At 42.7% G+C, this 22,957-nt stretch overlaps 1 protein-coding gene across 1 annotated transcript in view; it reads left to right on the top strand.

The window, feature by feature from the left end:
* Window positions 1-22,957, top strand: part of LOC122938981 (myosin VIIA and Rab interacting protein) — a 570,956-nt gene that overhangs the window by 413,561 nt on the left and 134,438 nt on the right. Inside the window, exons 5-8 of the mRNA XM_044294890.1 lie at window positions 1,156-1,236; window positions 2,053-2,150; window positions 16,030-16,110; window positions 20,057-20,194. Of these exons, the coding sequence (XP_044150825.1) occupies window positions 1,156-1,236; window positions 2,053-2,150; window positions 16,030-16,110; window positions 20,057-20,194 (398 nt within the window). The remainder of the gene's footprint in view (window positions 1-1,155; window positions 1,237-2,052; window positions 2,151-16,029; window positions 16,111-20,056; window positions 20,195-22,957) is intronic.

The raw sequence follows: 22,957 nt of genomic DNA, 5'->3' as shown, positions 1-22,957 counted from the left end.
GCTGTACATTGTTTAGTGACTGTGCTTGGTATTGCAGCTCAGCCCCATTGACTTGAATGGGGCTGAGCTGCAACTAGGCCACGTGACCGATCTGTGGTGACGTCACTGGCCTAGGAAGATGCCGCTGTGCCCATAAAGGGGCCCTGATCAGCAGGGTTCCTGGGTTTCAGACCTCCGCAGATGTAATATTGATGACCTATCCTTAAATACTTGATACTTATCTTCTGTTCTCAGATTATGACTTCTGTACTAGTGTTTCCTATGAATGACAGGACAAAAATTCTGACAGGACAGAATTTTTGAACAGTGTAACAGAAGATGGCATATATGTGCTGGTATTTTTGTAAAGGTTATCTTGTCTGTTAAGCTTAGGCAGGGTACAGAATCTACTTCAAGAGACCAGCTAGTAAGAAGACTTTTTGACAGTGCTTCATGGGAAAATAATGTGCAAAGAGGTATCTCCTAGGGAAAGAGAACCATCTCTCTAGTGCCACCTTATGATTTCCTATGAGTCAACGTCCAATTTTTTAAAAAGCCTTGGGACACGACAAAGGCAAATAGCCCAGCCAAATATCCATCCATAGACAGTTATTTTGGGGTGTTTGCACCTCATCAGTACAGGGTAGGATTCTGGGTGGCTGAGTATGATGCTTTAGAAGCAGCAGGATACTAGTGCTCTTTAAAGATACCAGCTGCATATGGAGAATTATTGACAATGCATCTCACTAAGCCAGCCAGAATCCTCCTCCATACTGATAAGGAGTGTACAGAGCCATCCAGCAGGACTTCCTGACTGATGGAATGTGCCGCCTGGCATCCCAGTGGGTGTCAGATGAAAGATCAGAGCAGCTGGCAGGGACAGATATCTCAGGAGCAGCAGAAGGTAAGTAAGTTACGTTCTTAGGTATTTCACCAAAGTGATTGACCATGTCTATTGGGTTAAGGCACTGGTGGCCAAATAAATTGTAATCTACAGGTACACCTCACAGCGCTATGAATAAACAAAGTGTGAAAAAAGTTTGGTCACTCCTAGGATGGTCATATATACTATCCTATATTTTCTATATTTACAGAGGAATGCACAGAACCAGCAGCTAAATGGGGTATAGTCCTTATTTTTGTAGTCTGAAATGAATGTCATTTATTTCTTTTCAGAGGGAAGTTTCATTGATGAAAGCTTAGAAAATGAAGGAAGTATTTGTGGGAGTGACTCAACGTTCTACAGGCAGACACAAGGTAACATTTACGATGATTGTGTCAGATGCCCATGATGAATTTAAAAGATCTATTGACTTGATATCCCAATGCCACATATGGTATAATTCTGCTTTTTGGGAGCACACAAGCTCAACATATTTACTATAAATATGCATAATACTGTTATTTAATTTTGTAACCGTAATCATTAACCATTAAAGACTATGAGCACCTATGACATAAAACAAAATGAGTTTTAAAATGTTGCAATACGTTTCAGAGTGCAATCTGCATTCCTTCTTTGTGCCTTGATAGACCCCTGTCAAATCCACCGTTATGGATTCTGTAACATGGTTATAATGGAAAATAACAGAATCCATAAGACGGAAGTCAAAAAGGAAGCCTTTAAGAGGCATTACGTTTTGATCCGCCATAATAGAAGTCTATGGGCAATAATAACGGATCTGACTGGTTTCCGTTATGCAAGACGGAAAACAAAGTCCTGTCGACTTTGTTTTCCGTCGGAAACCATACGGATCTGTTATGCTTGCCCATAGACTTCTATTATGACGGAAAGCAAAATGGAATGCCTCTTAAAGGCTACAGTTTTGACTTCCGTCTTCTGGATTACGCTATTTTCCATCATAACAATGACGGAATCCATAATAGGTGATGTGAACAAGCCCTAAAGGGAGCACAAGGTTGTCAAGATGCAAAATGTGTTAGGTTATTGGCGTGCATGAGTCTCTTGAGGAATGCCGTCCAGATATATGAAAAAAAAAAAATATATATATATATATATAAATTGAATTACTAAACTATGAGGTATTTATGAAAGTGACATATTACTTTCAGGACACAGTATGATGGACACCCTTTCAGTGGCCTTACGTGTGGCAGAAGAGGCTGTAGAAGAAGCGATTGCCAAGGCCGAGTCATACAGTGATAGCTTGGTAAGCTGTTTGTAAGTGTGTTTGTTTTTTAGTGGCTCATGTACAAGGAAGTAAGATTTACTACCCTTTTTGAAAAATTAATTTGTTTTAACACTTTTTGATGTTTAGAACCTCAGTTTTTAATAAGCATTTTAGTCTGTGTGCATTATATATGTCTATTTTAGTATATGTATATAATGCGGTATGTGTGCCAGAAATTGCTAACAGCTAGGACACACATTACAAATATCACTGAACTTAAGACTTAAAGGCTATGAACACCTCCTGGATGCATTTTTTATTATTGCACTTTACTCATTTTGGGTTAAAAATTATTTTCATTAAAAATTTTCAGCAGTTGTTGTCCTATAGGGTTGCGTATTAGTCTATCTGCAGAGCATTTTGCTTTTAGTTTGGACCCTTCATTTTGTTGTTCTGAGAGCTATGTATAGTCCTTATCTTTGAACTTTTAAACACTCATTTAATCCATATTCGTATCAGTTTGATAATAATTTTGTTATATTAAGCTGTCAGGAATTCAGAAAAAAGGGTTATACATCCAGCTGTCAGAGCAGCAACATGACGGGTTCACTGTGAAACTGAAAGCAAGCTAATCTGCAGATACACTGGAACTTAAGCCTGGAGGTCAAAAACTGCTGAAAATCTTTTTAGAGGTTAACACCTTCCTGTAGGCGGCATCCTTGAAGCTCTCCTTCCTCTAAGGGCTCATTCAGACGACCGTATGTGTTTTGTGGTCCGCAAATTGCAGATCCACAAAACACAGAATTTTGCAGAACGCACAGGCCAGCCCTATAATAGAAATGCCTATTCTTGTCCGCAATTGTGGACAATAATAGGACATGCTCCATATTTTTTGCGGGGCTGCAGAACAGAAGTACGGATGCGAATAGTACACGGTTTGCTGTCCGCATCTTTTGCGGCCCCATTAAAATCAATGCAGCCGACTCCGCACCCGTTCTACAAAATTGCGGAATGGATGCGGACACATAATTACCATGTGTGAATGTGGAACAACAGGTTTCCGCAGGCCATGGTTCCCTGAGGTCTGGAAGCATCATCAATCATGTGTTCATAGGTGTGCTCCTTAGGAGATAAGTCCTCTATTGTTTCCCAGGCATGGCGATTCTCGATTTCCCAGATAAAATAGCAGTGTCTATTGTCTGTTGGGCAAATAAGACTTGTCCACAGCGATTGCTTTGTGGGAGAGTTACTTGTTCATCATGTAATTGGAATCTTTCAGCCAATTTAAACATCATTGTTTGCCGGCAGCAGATAGCGCTAATCTAATCATGATCTGCTTCCGGCAAATAATGATTCAGTATTCGGATGAGTGATTGCATTAGCAATAGCTACTCCCCATACTGTGGAGGAGATCACTGCATGAAAGAGCAGCGGTCTCCTCTGCTGACAAGCAGGTGATTGTCGGGAAGGTACGCTATATATAAGCCTTAGGTATTTACGGCCCAATTCAATTTTGCTGTAAAGGCCTGAAGTAAGGAGTCAATAGAATGTTGGGCTTCCAACACCAGCAAAGGAGGCAATATGGACAATCATAGTACATTAGTCAGTGTCTTGTATTAACTTTCTCTACATAACTGCCAAATGCTGAAGTGAGACAACCTTTTTAAGTGGTGCTGAAGTGTCTACTTACAGCAGCAGTCACTTCAGTCGGTAACATAGAGAGGGAGGCGATATCAGGCAAGGGAGGGAGAGAGGCAAGCCTAGTTCCTGTGATATACAGGTATATATGAGTAAAGTATAGTAAGATCTTTGCAGGACTTTTAGGAGAGACAGTGAGAGTCCTGATTATGATGCCCAAACAAAGCATGATACATTTCTTCATCAAGGTGTGCACACAGACGGCTGTCAATCACCGTGTGTGGGCAGGATTTTCGGGACTCACTGTCTCTCCTAGGAGTCCTGTTGGGAACTACTGTTTTTTCCTCAGAAATCCTTCTCCAAAGCCTATAAACCTTTATATCACAGAGCTCAGCGTCTCTTCTTCTATTATATCCTGCTCCCAGATAAGGCAGCATAAATCACCTGATTGGTTTGCTTTAAAGTAAGATTAAGGGCTAAAGGGTTCTCCAGGATATATTCTGTTTTATTACGTACGCCTTTTACCCCTGGTCTGCAAAGCTCCATCCATTGTGTACCGTTGTGTACTGGATAGAGCTGGTAACAGCAGCTCAGTTCCTTGCACCAGAGCTACAACTAAACAGCTGATCAGCATTGGTCTGGGTTGTCGGTCTCCCACCAATCTGATATTGATGGCCTATCCTGAGCACTATCAGTATCAAAATCCTGGACAACCCCTTTAGGTCAGTACATGGTCTCCCACTCACGTACATCACATGGACTCACAAAACCAACATTCAGTACTTGAAAAATGCCTGTTTTTAGTGTATTTCTGTTCCTAGATAAGACCCAGTGAGTGGACCTGGAAAGTCAGATATCACCCTGTTGTGGCCCTCACATTTGTGATATTTGTTACAGTTGTCTAATGGACATTTTTTGATAGGCTGCTACCGCTCAGTGAGTTAAATAGGTTTTTCCAGGCTTGCAAGTTATGTCCTATCAACAGGATAAGGGCTAACTAACTGATCAGTGGGGGTCCAATCACTGGAACTCGCACTGATCCCGAGAACAAGATCCCTTTCCCCCGATCTGAGCCCTGCTGCTCCATTGGGACCGCTGGAAAAGCCAATAGATCTCGAGATCGGTGGGGGCTCCCATCAATCTGACTTCCAGTGATCAGTTATCCCCTATCACCTAGCGTCTTGTTAGCATGCTTGTCGTCGCATATATGGTTATACTTAAGTAAATTCAGGGCATGTAAGCCCCACCCAAGAAATGGTCAAATACACCAGAAAAGTCCAGTTATGGGTGAGGATGACATAATCACACAGGGACAGCCTACATTTGCTGGGACTGAATATGAAAATTAGGGACAGTCCCTGCAAAGTCAACACTGTTGTCAACTATGTGTACATCTGTGCCTGTGTTTTATCACAAAAGACATTTATGGCATTTGAGTTTGATATGCCATAAATGCCGGAACATTGATGGCTCTCAGGACCCCCACAGTTTTGGGGAACATGGGGTTGGAGGTCCTTTGTTCTTGGTTTAGAAGTGGCTCTCATGTAAGATCACTTTACATTGTCTACATTAAATTGAGATCACAGGTTTGAACATTTTGATGGGTTGCACTGTAATAGAATATAATGTAATGGAATATATGGTAGAAAAAAGCATTGATGAGATATTATTATGTTCGGTATATTTAATGACCATTGAAACTTTATTTCATGCTATGTCCCCAGGCAGTGACACATGTGTTTCCTAATATATTCTACCCCAGAACTTATTTTCTGCTTCACAGTATATTGTAAAACTGGGCAGAGACAAATGTCATTGATAGGCTATGTAAACTCTACTGCAGCCATTAGTGCACCAAGTGCGGGGTAGAAAAATGTAATTGGTTTAATTCTGGCAACTGCATGCAATAGGAGCTTATTCCTCATGCGGGTAGTAGAAATTTAAGAACCATTTCCATTATCACATGATATAGATGTAGATTTGTCAGTGTAATGCTTGCGGGGAATGTCACAGTAACTATTGGCTAAAGGTACTGTAAAGAGCCCCTGCTCGCTCTATTCTGCTCTCACGGCGCTCCCTGATGTGAGCACAATATCTGCTGGTTCTGCCGTTGATGATCCGGCCTCAAACGACCGCTCGTGTCGTTTTAATTCTCACAGAACTAACACCAGTCAGGCTGTATGTGAGTTCAAACTGACAATTCTTTATTGAATGCATCACATATATTTATATTGACAGTTGGAACACCTCTTTCAATTGATAAATTGTAAAAACCCCTCTGATTGGCTATGCAAATGAGGTAAGCAGAGATTAGTTCAAGAGCTTGGCTGGGAGGCAGATGGGTGTGGCCATTGTCACAGAGATTCAAACCATGACAGGTACCATTAAGAACAATGTGGTATATGCCCCGATAGAGGCCAAGACAACACTCTTTATCCGATGCTGGGTACCTGGGGGGCCATGGATACGTTCAGCATATGTGATGAGAGTCTTCCTGGCATTTACAGAAAAAATAAACACTGCAAACAGTGCATGTAAATGTACCCTTATATGTCTTACTAGGAAGTGGGTTTATATGTACAGTACAGATATCTCTAACCTCGGCAAGTAACATGGATCACTACAGAAGTCTTTAAAGCATTTTTACGGTACTTAGACCGAGGTGCTGGCTTACCTTCAGGACAGGTCATCAATATCAGATTGGTGTGGTCCGACACCCTACAGGCAGCCACCAGAAACTATAGAGTGAACAGAGCCAGAAACAGAAGGTTACGTCCACTTTGTAGTGGCCGTGATGGTCACAAAGTGAATGGGAGCTGAGCTACAGTACCCCAGGGTCAGAAACCACAAAGCCTTCAGTTCACTGTGGATGTTGAGCCCCATCTACTCTGTCCTGAGGACAGGCCATCAATATCTAAGTCCCAGAAAACTACTTTAATAACCATTCCCCGTTACTACTTTTTGTCAACCAAATGTAAAAGGGAGAACTTAGATCTCAAAAAGTCTCTGCCCCCGGTCCAAACCATACAGAGCCCGTAGAGAACAACCATCAATGGCCAAACCAAATGAGGGGTCCACTGTACCTAGCATTAAATGATATTATTCAATCTACAGCTGCCGCCTGGGGGCATATAGATCTATTTAGCTAGCAGTCGAGCAGTGAGATGGATGAGAGCTGTATATATCTAACTACAGTGAACGCTTGGTGGTTGCTGCAGGCAGACAGAATTGTTTAACTCAACAGTTCTATGAAGGAAACCAAGAGATCTGGAGCTCTCTAACCTTTAAAGCTTTAGTGCAGATCGGAGTCAAATTTTTCTATATCGTGCATACATACTGTGTTCACATCATGTCTTGTGGTGTCCGCTTTTCATGTACACCAGGAAAGATCCTGGCATACACGCTAAGTGTATTCATAGGCTTCCATTAGCCCAGAAGAGGCCAACAGAGAGTCCTGGACTGTATATATCAGTATAATGTGTTGAATATTGTAGTAGACAACACTATTCTATATGAGGGTATCCAGTAAAAAAGATATCCTGCAGTATATGTTTTTAACACACACATCTGTCACAGGCTGCAATTATCTCCATACATCTGGATCTTTTTCCCACTGTATACATTACATAGAGGCATTAACATGAGGCATTAACATGATGAGAACAGTATAAAAAAAAGTATAATATATGGACCATTCTACTATAATTTTACTTTCAGTTTAGTGGATAGGGCTAGGACTACAGATTGGGTTGGCAAATTTAATTTTATTAAAAGAACTACATTTTGCCTACAATACGTTGTGACTATTTGGCTTTTTGTTTGCTGCTTTGTCATTATTGGCAATCTCCTATCTTGTACTTTCACCTGATTAGTATAACTGTACCTTAGTATTCTCTGTTGTCATGGCAACCTCTACCCTTGATGAATATGAATTCCAGTGATCTCTTCAACCTTCAGGCAGACAATTAATTTAAAAAACCAATACCTGCGGTATTGGACACTGGATTGCAGAGAATGTAGTAACAGTTTTACTGTTTTCTGAGAATCCAGTTTTTTTTTCCCCTTTAAAATACAAAAATCAACTACTGTATTAATGAGATTTCCAAAGGAACCTTGTTTTCTAAAATGACCTGTCCATATGTTACTGTAAGGTGACCTTGAAATTCAGTATTCTAGATGATGATGTGCTTTAACTAGCAAATATGTGGTTATTAACCACCTCCGGACCGCCTAACGCAGATGTGCGGTCCGGAGGTGGCAGCCCTGCGCACGACGACGCATATACGCGTCATCTCGCGAGGGCCGGGATTTCCTGTGAACGCGCGCACACAGGCGCGCGCGCTCACAGGAACGGAAGGTAAGCGAGTGGATCTCCAGCCTGCCAGCGGCGATCGCTCGCTGGCAGGCTGGAGATCCGAATTTTTTTAACCCCTAACAGGTATATTAGACGCTGTTTTCATAACAGCGTCTAATATACCTCCTACCTGGTCCTCTGGTGGTCCCTTTTGTTAGGATCGACCACCAGAGGACTCAGGTAGGTCAGTACAGTCGCACCAAACACCACACTACACTACACCCCCCCCCCCGTCACTTATTAACCCCTTATAAACCCCTGATCACCCCATATAAACTCCCTGAACACCCCCCTGTCATTGATCACCGCCCTGTCAGGCTCCGTTCAGACGTCCGTATGATTTTTACGGATCCACGGATACATGGATCGGATCCGCAAAAAGCATACGGACGTCTGAATGGAGCCTTACAGGGGGGTGATCAATGACAGGCGGGTGATCACCCATATACACTCCCTGATCACCCCCTGTCATTGATCACCCCCGTCATTGATCACCCCCCTGTAAGGCACCATTCAGACGTCCGCATGATTTTTACGGATCCATGGATACATGGATCGGATCCGCAAAACACATGCGGACGTCTGAATGGAGCCTTACAGGGGGTGATCAATGACAGGCGGGTGATCACCCATATACACTCCCTGATCACCCCCCTGTCATTGATAACCCCCCTGTAAGGCTCCATTCAGACGTCCGCATGCGTTTTATGGATCCGTAAAAAATCATGCGGATGTCTGAATGGAGCCTTACAGGGGGGGTGATCAGTGACAGGGGGGTGATCACCCTGATTACCCTGATCACCCCCTGTCATTGATAACCCCCCTGTAAGGCTCCATTCAGACGTCCGCATGCATTTTGTGGATCCGATCCATGTATCCATGGATCCGTAAAAAATCATGCGGATGTCTGAATGGAGCCTTACAGGGGGGGTGGTCAGTGACAGGGGGGTGATCAGCCTGATTACCCTGATCACCCCCTGTCATTGATAACCCCCCTGTAAGGCTCCATTCAGACGTCCGCATGCGTTTTGTGGATCCGATCCATGTATCCATGGATCCGTAAAAAATCATGCGGATGTCTGAATGGAGCCTTACAGGGGGGGTGATCAGTGACAGGGGGGTGATCACCCTGATTACCCTGATCACCCCCTGTCATTGATAACCCCCCTGTAAGGCTCCATTCAGACGTCCGCATGCGTTTTGTGGATCCGATCCATGTATCCATGGATCCGTAAAAAATCATGCGGATGTCTGAATGGAGCCTTACAGGGGGGGTGATCAGTGACAGGGGGGTGATCACCCTGATTACCCTGATCACCCCCTGTCATTGATAACCCCCCTGTAAGGCTCCATTCAGACGTCCGCATGCGTTCTGTGGATCCGATCCATGTATCCATGGATCCGTAAAAAATAATGCGGATGTCTGAATGGAGCCTTACAGGGGGGGTGATCAGTGACAGGGGGGTGATCACCCTGATTACCCTGATCACCCCCTGTCATTGATAACCCCCCTGTAAGGCTCCATTCAGACGTCCGCATGCGTTCTGTGGATCCGATCCATGTATCCATGGATCCGTAAAAAATCATGCGGATGTCTGAATGGAGCCTTACAGGGGGGGTGATCAATGACAGGGGGGTGATCAGGGAGTCTATATGGGTGATCACCCCCCTGTCATTGATCACTCCCCCCCTGGTAAGGCTCCATTCAGACATTTTTTTTGGCACAAGTTAGCGGAAATTTTTTGTTTGTTTTTGTTTTTTCTTACAAAGTCTCATATTCCACTAACTTGTGTCAAAAAATAAAATCTCACATGGACGCACCATACCCCTCACGGAATCCAAATGCGTAAACATTTTTAGACATTTATATTCCAGACTTCTTCTCACGCTTTAGGGCCCCTAAAAAGCCAGGGCAGTATGAATACCCCACATGTGACCCCATTTCGGAAAGAAGACACCCCAAGGTATTCCGTGAGGGGCATATTGAGTCCATGAAAGATTGAAATTTTTGTCCTAAGTTAGCGGAAAGTGAGACTTTGTGAGAAAAAAACAAAAAAAATCAATATCCGCTAACTTATGCAAAAAAAATAATAATTCTAGGAACTCGCCATGCCCCTCATTGAATACCTTGGGGTGTCTTCTTTCCAAAGTGGGGTCACATGTGGGGTATTTATACTGCCCTGGCTTTTTAGGGGCCCTAAAGCATGAGAAGAAGTCTGGGATCCAAATGTCTAAAAATGCCCTCCTAAAAGGAATTTGGGCCCCTTTGCGCATCTAGGCTGCAAAAAAGTGTCACACATGTGGTATCGCCGTACTCAGGAGAAGTTGGGGAATGTGTTTTGGGGTGTCATTTTACATATACCCATGCTGGGTGAGAAAAATATCTTGGTCAAATGCCAACTTTGTATAAAAAAATGGGAAAAGTTGTCTTTTGCCAAGATATTTCTCTCACCCAGCATGGGTATATGTAAAATGACCCCCCAAAACACATTGCCCAACTTCTCCTGAGTATGGCGATACCACATGTGTGACACTTTTTTGCAGCCAAGGTGGGCAAAGGGGCACCTTTCGGATTTCGCAGGCCATTTTTTACACATTTTGATTGCAAGGTACTTCTTACACATTTGGGCCCCTAAATTGCCAGGGCAGTATAACTACGCCACAAGTGACCCCATTTTGGAAAGAAGACACCCCAAGGTATTCCGTGGGGGGCACGGCGAGTTCCTAGAATTTTTTATTTTTTGTCACAATTTAGCAGAAAATGATGATTTTTCTTTTTTTTTCTTTTTTCCTTACAAAGTCTCATATTCCACTAACTTGCGACAAAAAATAAAAAATTCTAGGAACTCGCCATGCCCCTCACGGAATACCTTGGGGTGTCTTCTTTCCAAAATGGGGTCACTTGTGGGGTAGTTATACTGCCCTGGCAATTTAGGGGCCCAAATGTGTGAGAAGAACTTTGCAATCAAAATGTAATTTTTTTGCAAAAAAATCGTTACATTTTGATTAATAACAAAAAAAGTAAAAATGCCAGCAGCAATGAAATACCACCAAATGAAAGCTCCATTAGTGAGAAGAAAAGGAGGTAAAATTCATTTGGGTGGTAAGTTGCATGACCGAGCGATAAACGGTGAAAGTAGTGTAGTGCCGAAGTGTAAAAAGTGCTCTGGTCATGAAGGGGGTTTCACCTAGCGGGGCTGAAGTGGTTAAAGGTAAAATGATTACTAGACATACAGTACAGACCTTCTCATTCAAAGAGTTTTCTTTATTTTCATGACTATGAAAATTGTAGATTCACACTGAAGGCATCAAAACTATGAATTAACACATTAGAATTATATACATAACAAAAAAGTGTGAAACAACTGAAAATATGTCATATTCTAGGTTCTTCAAAGTAGCCACCTTTTGCTTTGATTACTGCTTTGCACACTCTTGGCATTCTCTTGATGAGCTTCAAGAGGTAGTCACCTGAAATGGTCTGCCAACAGTCTTGAAGGAGTTCCCAGAGATGCTTAGCACTTGTTGGCCCTTTTGCCTTCACTCTGCGGTCCAGCTCACCCCAAACCATCTCAATTGGGTCCAGGTCCGGTGACTGTGGAGGCCAGGTCATCTGGCGCAGCATTCCATCACTCTCCTTCATGGTCAAATAGCCCTTACACAGCATGGAAGGTGTGTTTGGGGTCATTGTCCTGTTGAAAAATAAATGATGGTCCAACTAAATGCAAACCGGATGGAATAGCATGCCGCTGCAAGATGCTGTGGTAGCCATGCTGGTTCAGTATGCCTTCAATTTTGAATAAATCCCCAACAGTGTCACCAGCAAAGCACCCCCACACCATCACACCTCCTCCTCCATGCTTCACCTGTGGGAACCAGGCATGTAGAGTCCATCCGTTCACCTTTTCTGCGTCGCACAAAGACACGGTGGTTGGAACCGAAGATCTCAAATTTGGACTCATCAGACCAAAGCACAGATTTCCACTGGTCTAATGTCCATTCCTTGTGTTCTTTAGCCCAAACAAGTCTCTTCTGCTTGTTGCCTGTTCTTAGCAGTGGTTTCCTAGCAGATATTCTACCATGAAGGCCTGATTCACACAGTCTCCTCTTAACAGTTGTTCTAGAGATGTGTCTACTCTGTGTGGCATTGACCTGGTCTCTAATCTGAGCTGCTGTTAACCTGCGATTTCTGAGGCTGGTGACTCGGATGAACTTATCCTCCGCAGCAGAGGTGACTCTTGGTCTTCCTTTCCTGGGGCGGTCCGCATGTGAGCCAGTTGCTTTGTAGCGCTTGATGGTTTTTGTGACTGCACTTGGGGACACTTTCAAAGTTTTCCCAATTTTTCGGACTGACTGACCTTCATTTCTTAAAGTAATGATGGCCACTCGTTTTTCTTTACTTAGCTGCTTTTTTCTTGCCATAATACAAATTCTAACAGTCTATTCAGTAGGACTATCAGCTGTGTATCCACCTGACTTCTCCACAACACAACTGATGGTCCCAACCCCATTTATAAGGCAAGAAATCCCACTTATTAAACCTGACAGGGCACACCTGTGAAGTGAAAACCATTTCAGGTGAATACCTCTTGAAGCTCATCAAGAGAATGCCAAGAGTGTGCAAAGCAGTAATTAAAGCAAAAGGTGGCTACTTTGAAGAACCTAGAATATGACATACTTTCAGTTGTTTCACACTTTTTTGTTATTTATATAATTCCACATGTGTTAATTCATAGTTTTGATGCCTTCAGTGTGAATCTACAATTTTCATAGTCATGAAAATAAAGAAAACTCTTTGAATGAGAAGGTGTGTGCAAACTTTTGGTCTGTACTGTACATAAATAGTCTAATACAACCTACTAGAAATACAACCCTGCACTAAGAAGTGTGGGAAATATATGGCGGCGAATGGAAATGAAGAATATGTATAATAAATAAGGATACTAGAGATTGGCAGGAGGCTGGACACAGGGGCAATGAAACTAATTATTGATTATCCAGGACTGGTAAATGTAGATAACGATTGTTCCCAACAATCGCCTGCTCGTCAGTGAAGGAGAGCGCTGCTATTACATTCAACAATCTCCTCTACAGTATGGGGAGGAGCCAGGGGCAGGCTGAGAACTTAAAGTTACCCTGGAAAAAAACTTTAAGTGGCCCCATTTTATATTTGGGTACAAATTAAGAGAAGGGAGGGACAACACAAGTAGGCGCGGCCAGCAATGCCATATTGTGGCACATTATACCACCCCAGCAGAGCTCTGTATCACAGTGCTTCACTAAATACTGCCACAGCGTCAGCTGCCATGTTCTGGCCTCCTACTCAAGTTCCCTTAGAATGGCAATATAGTTGAATTCAGAAGGGGAGCATCAGATCATTACTTACCATGGCTGGCAGCCATGAGGAAGGCTCACCGGGAAGTTTTCCTGTAGGGTCTATGGCCCTAATGCCATTGCTCGTCCCCATACAAAATCATAATTTGCTGGCAGCAGAGCATGATCTACGATGATTTGTGTGACCACATAGAAGATGCAATTACCAGATGACGAGCATTTGCTTGTTTATTGGGTAATCGGCGGCACCTTTACACAGGCAGATCATCACTAATGAGCATTCCTACAAAAGCTTGTTAACGATGATCTGGCCGACCCTCAGCCACTGTCATACAGCCCTTATGATACACTTTACAGGGAATGTGTCATTGGAAAATCACATATTGTTTAAATCTAGTTTTTATGTTAAGCATATTTTTATAGATTTTTGCTGATTTATAACTTTTTTTCCCATATTTCTATCGCACCAGGCTCACGATGGGCAAGGGCTGTTTGTTTATATTTTTTTACACTGCTAGGCAGAGACTTCCGTTTAGCAGTGTTGCCGTTGACGTCACTGGCACTGATGGACAAACTTTACCACTGCCCTAGCTGTTTTACAGGCTAGGGCAGCAGTAAAGCCCACCCATTAGTGCTGGTGTCATCACCGGGCTCACTGCTAGGCAGAAGCCTCTGCCTAGCAGTGTAAAAATATATACAAACAGCCCTTGCCCATGGCGAGCTCGGTGCGTCACCGGATCTAAAAAAAAAAGCCTTTGCCCTGCGCAATTCAGCGTCGGAGCATGAAATACACCAATACTTATTCATATCAGGGGGGCCAGAGAGGTGAAAATGGGGAGTTGAACCCGGACAACCCCTTTAAGCCAGATTTGTCAATTGAGAATTTTTTAAAGTCACAAAAATTCTTACTCCCTTAAAGGGGTTGTCTCATCATGGACAATGGGGGCATATCGCTAGGATATGCCCCCATTGTCTTACTGGGACCCGCACCTATATCGAGAATGGACCCCCGCAAGGTGGTGGATGGAGGACTCCGGTCCGGCCACCACCAAGCCGGTTCCCCATAAAAGTGAATGGGAGCATACCGCTCATACGCGGCCCCCGCTCCCATTCATTTTTATGGGGCTGACGGAAATGGCTGAGACAGCGCGCGGCTATTTTCGCTGGCCCCATAGAAAATGAATGAAGGGCGGCTGCGCATGCGCAGTGCGCTCTCCTTCACTTGCGGAGCCACATTCTCGATATAGGATGGGACCGCACCTATAAAGACAATGGGGGCATATCCTAGTGATATGCCCCCATTGGCCATGATGAGACAACCCCTTTAAGAAGGTGGCATAGACAGTGGAGTCACATCTCAAGACAGAAATATTAGACTTAGGTCTCATGAACACAAATCGTATTATTTTTCTGCATCTGATCCCCATTTTGTGCGGGTTGGATGCAGACCCATTCACTTCAATGGGGCCGCAAAAGATGCGGACAACACACCATGTGCTGTTCACATCCGTATGTTCATTCTGCATCCCTGCAAAAAAAATAGAACATGTCCTATTCTTGTCCATTTTACAGACAAGGATAGGACTTTTCAACAGAGAGCAGGAAGTTCCGTTCCGCAAAATGCGGAATGCACATGGCCGATATCTGTGTTTTGCGGATCTGCAATTTGCAGGCAATGGCCATGTGCATGAGCGCTTAGGCAAATTTCACACAACAGTGTTTTACGTCCGGATACTATTCGTGTTGTGAACAAATAGCTAGACTGATTCATGACCCATTCATCTCAATGGGTCTGTGCACACAAGTGTTGTTTTTCACGCATTATCTTTGTGTTCAGAAAATAATCGCAGTATGTTCTATATTGAGGGTATTTCATGCAATCCTGGCTCCACAAAAATAAATGGGGCGTCTGTGAAAAACGGAAGGCATCCGGATGCAATGCATTTTTCACTGATGGTTCCTTGGAGAGGCAGATTGTTAAGCTACTTTCACACTTGCGGCAGTGTGATCCGGCGGGCAGTTACGTTGTCGGAACTGCCCGCCGGATCCGCCCGCCGGATCCGCCGATCTGGATGTGACTAAAAGCATTTGTGAGACGCATCCAGATGCGGATCCATCTCACAAATGCATTGCAAGAACGGATCCGTCTCTCTGCTTGTCATGCGGACAGACGGATCCGTCTTGTATCTTTTTTCACATTTTTACCGGTCTGCGCATGCTGAAAAAAAGTCTTTGGCCTGTTTCACACGCTCAGTATTTGGTCAGTATTTGTAAGCGAAAATCAGAAGTGGAACCTACAGAGAAAAGCTATCAGAGAAATATTTGTGCCTCTCCTGTGTTTTGGGCCCACTCCTGGTTTTGGCTTACAAATACTGATGCAAAAATACTGACCAAATACTGACCTTGTGAAAAAGGCCTTTGTGTGCATTATTCTAAGTGACTGCAATGTCTTGTTTTTGGAAGCTGCATTTCATATCCAGGAATTAATTCATGACCTTGCAAAGCCCTAGAGAGAGATGTGGGTTAATCTAGTATTGTGTCCTAGATTTCATAAAGCAGTGACTTATTCATAAATGTTCTCTTTCCCTTCAGGATAAACAGAATGAGGCTTGTTATTTGCGGGAGCACAAGGAAGAACTGATTGAGGAACTGGCTACAACCATTGTACAAAAGGTGCGTGCATTTCTCTGCTTTGTCCTGGTTGCATACAGAGAACCTGAACACTGTGAAGACATCTGCTTCTTTCTCACTAGTCGCTTTATCCCTTGTTTCTAAGCATAGTGTAGGACAGTAGTGATCAGCACATGGCTATGGTTACACTTAGGGCTCATGCACTCGACCATGGTTTTGGTCCGCATTTTTAGCGGATCGGACGCAGATCCATTTATCTCAATGGGGCTGCAAAAGATGCGGACTGCACATCAGTGTACTGTCTGCATCCGTAAGTCCGTAGCCCCGCAAAAAAATTGAACATGTTACTTGTGAAGGATATTTGTGAAGGAGTGAAAAAAAAAGTTTTTTTGGATCCGCAATTTGTGGACCACTAAAACAGCTACGGTGTACATGAGCCCTTAGCAATACACAATAATATATCTTGCACCAATGCATGGGGAGATAAGCTGACCATCTAATGTTTATGGGGGCCTCCCGACTCCCCCGATGGCAGATATATTTCAGGATCACGGCAGCCCACCTGGAGCTCCTATAATCATACATTATCCATAGCGATGGTATTGTGCTGGGTCATCATAAACCCTATGGATGATATATAATTACATTGACCAGTAACCAGAAGAAGTAGCGCAGGAGCTGAACAGCGGCAGATATGCTCAGAGCATAATGATCAAGGTGAGTATATGGAAAATATTATTTTTGTTTCCTATTTTTGGCACCTTAGCATCAAGTATGCTTAGAAAATCCTGCAATTGCAGTTAGTTAAGAGAGGACATATCTGTTTCTAATCCACTATACAGTAGACCATTCATTGTATTGATTCTTGTTAACTTTGTCAATGATAATGATAAAATATAATATTTGCAGACATTACAAGATGTTATACAAAAACTTTGACTTGAATGATTGCATATTGTTGAAAATGAAAGAGAATTTCGGTCTTAAAGCTTAAAGGGGTTTTCTGAGGTTTTCTTACTGATGACCTATCCTCAGGATAGTACAACCAGAATGGGTAGAAGCAGCACACAAAGGTCCCTTAGAGCAGGTAATGCAACAGCTGTACCGAATACCACGGATACAACGTGGTCATAGAACAGATGATAGAAAAAAAGTGTTACAGCAGCATCTCCAATAATCTTCTTTATTTCGGGTTCTTCAAAGCATATGTACAAACAGACAATGCAACGTTTCGGCTGCCCTTAGCCTTTTTCAAGCATAATTATAAACCAAATAACCTCACATATAAATAGTAAAATACACATACCTCCCCTCAGTAGTTTACTCCAATCATCTGTGTAGGGGCAGGTACCTACTGTCCAAAAAACTGATCCAATTGGGCAGACATTTCAATGCTCACTTTGCATATCAAACGATTGCACCCATGTCATTACGTTTAACAGGTTATCATAGCGGAATACCTCAGCACACTGCCTACTACCTGCTCGTGTCCATCCAGCGCTACTGCGCATGTCAGCATACAGGGAGCTCCTCCGTGTACAGGGCAACATTACTTGTAAGTCTAGCATCGCGGGAATCAGCGAGGTCTCGTTTGCGATCGCATGTTCATGGATAGGTCATCAGTATCTAACTGGTGTGGGTCCGAGACCCGGGACCCCTGCCGATCAGCTGTTTGAGGAGGCAGCAGCGCCCCTGTGAGTGCTGTGGCCTTCTCTCAGCTTTTCCGAGGCCAGTGAGGACACATTCGTGTGTCACGTGGACTAGGAGCAGCTCAGCCCCATAGAAGAGAATGGGGCTGAACACGATACCAAGCACAGCTGCTACACAATGTGGTTGTCTTTGTGCTTGGGTCCCAGGTGTCAGACCCCCACCGATAAGATACTGAAGGCCTATCCAGAGGATAGGTCATCATAAAAAAAAAAAATCCTGGAAAACCCTTTCAAATGTATGGCACATGGAGGATTTTTCTCATAAATTCATGCAGGATCCATGAGAAAAAAAAAAATCAAGGAATGTTCCATCACATTGTATTACGGTGCTTCCAGATTACAATTTTTGGGGGGGTTTTGGCTTGTAAAAAAGCCATGAAATTCACATATTTTTTACAAGCATTCTTTTGCGGTAGTGTTTTTAGTAAATTTTTACTTGCATTTTCTTAGAAACTTTTTTCTTAGAGAACTCTATGAGAAAACACTTGGAAACCCCGCACCCAGAGCATGGTGTGATTTGCAAAAAAAGTCAAGGGATAAAAAATAAATAAAAAAAATACGCCAAAAACAGGGGGCAGATATATTATGATAGGTTTATTTTGCTCCAGAAAATTGTGTCAAATTTATGACCGGTATGTATTTGGATTGTTAAATGTGACTACAGCTGTTATTTTGTATTAAAAAGGGTGTCTTTTTTTTGTTGTCTTGGTCTGAAGGAAAAGTTGTGACACAGTGTACCACAAGATGCCTATTTGCAACACATTGGGTGAGAGTTATCAAAACTGGTGTAAAGGAAAAGTTGCCCATAGCAACCATTCAGATTTCACCTTTTATTTTCCAAAGAAGTCCTGTAAAATGAAAGGTAGAATTTGATTTGTTCCTGTTGGCAACTGCACCAGTTTTTCTTTACACCACTCTTGATAGATCTCCCCCAGGGATTTCTACTAACAGAATCTTATTACAGATTTTAGACCACTTTTGAGCCTCATGCACACGACTGTTGTTCTGGAAAACTGCGGCTCGGGTGCGGACCCATTCACTTCAATGGGGTCACAAAAGATGCATGCTGTCCGCATCCGTTGCTCCATTCCGTGGCCCAGCAAAAAAATAAATAAATAAAAATATATTCTTGTCCGTTTTGTGGACAAGAATAGGCATTTCTACAGTGGGCCCCCTGTTCCGTTCCGCAAATTGCGGAAGGCACACGGCCGGCCTCTGTGTTTTGCGGATCTGCAATTTGCGGACCGCAAAATAACGGAACGGTTGTGTGCATGAGGCCTAAAAGACCTGCAAAAAAAGAAGGTGCAAAGTAGGGCTAGACAAAAGGCTGGCAGAAAAGTTGATTTGCAGGTACTCTGGCGCACACACTTAATATATTCCTCTTCAGGCACAAATAAAGCAAGATTCTAGATGCACATACATTAATTTACCGTATCTTTCTTATTGGCCAGCATGTAACATTTAGTTTTGTGTTTGTGAAAAAAAGATTTATCAAGACTGGCGTGTGCTGCATCTGTCTTGTTATCCCAGGCCTTTTCATAAATGATGCACATTCTCTGGCAGTCCATGCCTCTAAACTAAAATCTACGACAGTCTTCTGTAGATTTAGAAAACTAACGTAGATGCAGATAAATATGTTGGGCCCACTGGTCTGCCTCTCCATTGCCACGCCACCTTTTCAGAAAGTGCCAAAGATGGCATACAAATGCCACGTTTTGTCCCAGTGGTGTTTAAAAAGTTGCAAACACTGGGTGTGCAACTTTTTTACTCCATAAAAACGGCATGGGAGGTGATAAATCTCCCCCAAAGTATGAAGCATCATACAGCATCGCACAACGTGTCTGTGGGTCCTTAATAAATAGTAGGGATTACGTCACAAAGGTTCCATACATACAATCTTGCCACATGCAAAAGTCAGCAGATTTATTGTATTTTTTTTAGAATATTGATATCCTATCCTCATTATAGGTCATCAGTATCTGATTAGTGGGAGTCTCCCATGAGCGCTGTGACTTCTTCCAAGGCTAGTGATGTCACATTCATTGGTAACATGGCTTAGATGCAGTAATGGGGCTGCTGCGCTCACAGGAGTGCCAAGGGTCTTCAAACAGCTGATCGATCGAAAGTTGGAACCTCACCGATCAGATATTGATTACCTTTCCAGAGGATAGGTCATCAATATTTTACTCCTGGAAAACCCCTTTAATCATTATTATTGATATCTAGTATTTAACATGTATTGTGTGATATTAAAATATGCTTTTATTGTAATTGTGTAGATAATTAAGAGGAAGAAGAGCAAAGGCGATCAAGCTGAGGCACTTTATGAGTGGCCGCAGTCCAGTGTTCTGACCTCACCAGCTACGTCTGAGAGAAGCATGCTGACCCTGCAGGAGAGAGGATCAGATATGCTGTGGGTAAGTGGACAGCACTCTGTGAATACTAATCTATTGATTAATTACTGGGAAAACGGTCAGAAAATGGAACAATCTTTTTGTATCATTTAATGTCCATATATTCTCTGGCTGACAGAATCTATAACCTCTAAAAACTGTATCTCTTAACTTATAAATCTTACAGAATATAATGTATTTCCTTTTATTTATTTACTGTAAGAAAAATAAGGAAATGTACAGTAATACATTTACTGGAAGGATTTCTTTCAGCAAAACCTTCTCCTTTGAAATTGTAAACCATTGATTGTTTGGCAGTCACATTACCCTTCTCTTCGAGAGTTTTGTAACCTTGCACATATGATCAAGGACAGCTGGCGTGATCGATTCCCTCCTGACCTAAATCATTCACTTATCATTAGTCACTTATTTTATAGGTGGATTCAATTCCTTTTATTGCTGCTTCATGCTTTTTATATCCTTTCTATCTGCTGAAAACATCAGGGACAGCTGGTAAATGAGGTGTAAATACAAATCAATATGTATGTGTCTGTGGTCAATTTGACACTGCTACTGTGAGCGCATATAGCGAAATATCATGTTGTAGAAGTGGGTGTAGAGGAGGGTGACCATAGTATTTCAGTGCCTAAAAAGACAAGTAAACCTAGAGTTGTTCAGTTTGGAAAAAAAGCTGACTTAGGGATAACTTAATCACTAACATGCATATATCATCAGACAGAACACAGGTCTGTGTAATGATCTTTACTAAGGACTGTAATCATGGCAAGGGGCCTCTAAGTCTAGAACAGTGAGACTATGGAAGTCTGCTATGCAATGATGTGATAATTAATTTTTCAGAAAAAGTTCATGGAGATCTGGAGTTGGTCTATCTTAAAGCATATCTAACCTTTTAACAGTCTTTGCCTTAATGGTACAGTTACCATTTCTGGTCATTATATCATTTGTATCTGGCATTTTTTAGCAGTTTTTCTTTGTGCATGCCGAATGTTTAGTTTGCAGTTCTCCCAAAGATAGTTGGTGGAGAGACTGTCTGCCAACCACTGCACACAGAAAGTGGAGAAGAATCTGCTTCTTAAACTTCTTGTATGCAGTGCACTTGGAAGCAGCCATAAGATCATGGAGAGAAGTACTGGAGAGATATGTATAATTGTGGATAAAAAACCTAGGATGTTTATATCATGTAGCTCCAGCAGTCTGCTTGTCTCTTCTCTCCCGCTCACTCCTTACCTCTCCCCTCTCCATAGACTTGCATTGACATGTAATATGATCCTCTTGTGGAGCTGCTTCCGTCTAAGACCAAATTAAGGCACTTTTTTAAAAGTGAAAAGTAATTAGCAAGGGGGAGTGTGGAGGAAGGGGTAAACAGCTGATAACATGACAATTAAACATTTCTCACTGATAAGACATTTTACAAAGTTTCTTGTGGTTGCTTGTACTAGTGATGTATGCACCGTTGTGTGAACAGTTAGTGACCATTTAAATGTAAGGATATATCCGCATGTGATGGAATTTCTGCCGATTTTTCCATCCAGATTTGAGGACGGAAAAACTGCAGTAAAGTACAGTAGCAGTCATCCAATTGCTGTGGAAATTTTCTGCATGGAAATTAACCTACCGTGTGGATTTTCTCCTACAGAAAGACCAAGCATTTGCGGTGGATTTACCCATTGACTTCCAAGGGGTAGTGAACATTTGCAATCATGTGCTTTATAAAGCAATATCCACAGGTGTGGAAACTGTCTAAAAACAGATTTATCATTACCTCTGCACCAGAAAACTGGTGACAAAAAGGTGCAAAGTGTGGTGCACACTTCACTTGTGTAAAATTCAGCAACTTTAGACACTGTTCACCATTTTTCAAACTAACAAGTTGGTGCGGGGTAGGTGTAGGTGGTCCACCACGTAATCAACTCCATGAAACTGGCATAAATTTGAACGGAAATCTACCTAAGCTCCCTTGCTAGTGTAGATATCTGTTTTGGTGCACGGACCTACACAGATGTGCCACAAATATTACGAGGCATGCTCTTCTTAATAATTGTGGAGATTGGATGCCAGCGGGGAATATATTAATACGAGTCTGTAAACCAATGGTCTAAATCAGAGGTGGGCAAACTTTTTGACTCGTGGGCCACAATGGGTTCATATTTTGGACCCGGAGACCGGACCAAGAGTAGATGGATGGGGCGTTTGTGTGAATTAATATGAATTTTATGTAAATTTCATAACATTAAAGGTTTAGTTTAATTCAAGGTAGAAAAGAATATTGTACAAAACTTTTATGCAATGTATTTCTTTCATAACATAGTATGTATAACTCGCCTTCAATTTTAGTGGGAACAGTGTTGTTGGTCTCCCTTTTTTGCTAAGGCATCAAAGTCTGGAGTTAGCTTTGTTGCAATTCGCAGAATAGATATTGTGCCAGTATATAGGGCCCCCGTAGTGCCCTCCATATTGTGCCAGTATATAGGGCCCCCGTAGTGCTTCCCCTCTTCATAGTACCAATCCATATTGTGCTAGTATATAGGGCCCCCACCTCCCTTCTTGCCACAGTATACTATAAATAATAAAAACATTAAACACATATACCTACCTTATGCATCTGTCAGTGATGCGATGCAGGCCTCTTCCGGCCTGTGTCCCGCTCTGTACGACTCAGGCGGTGCGATGGCGTCATTTCACCGCCTGCACCAGCCTCTGATAGGCTACAGGCACTAGGCCTGTAGCCTATCAGAGGAACGGGCAAGGGAGACGCCTCTCTTCTGC

This window comes from Bufo gargarizans, chromosome 5 (assembly GCF_014858855.1).
Source record: "Bufo gargarizans isolate SCDJY-AF-19 chromosome 5, ASM1485885v1, whole genome shotgun sequence".
NCBI lineage: Eukaryota > Metazoa > Chordata > Amphibia > Anura > Bufonidae > Bufo > Bufo gargarizans.
This window is presented reverse-complemented; position numbering and strand designations above follow the sequence as displayed.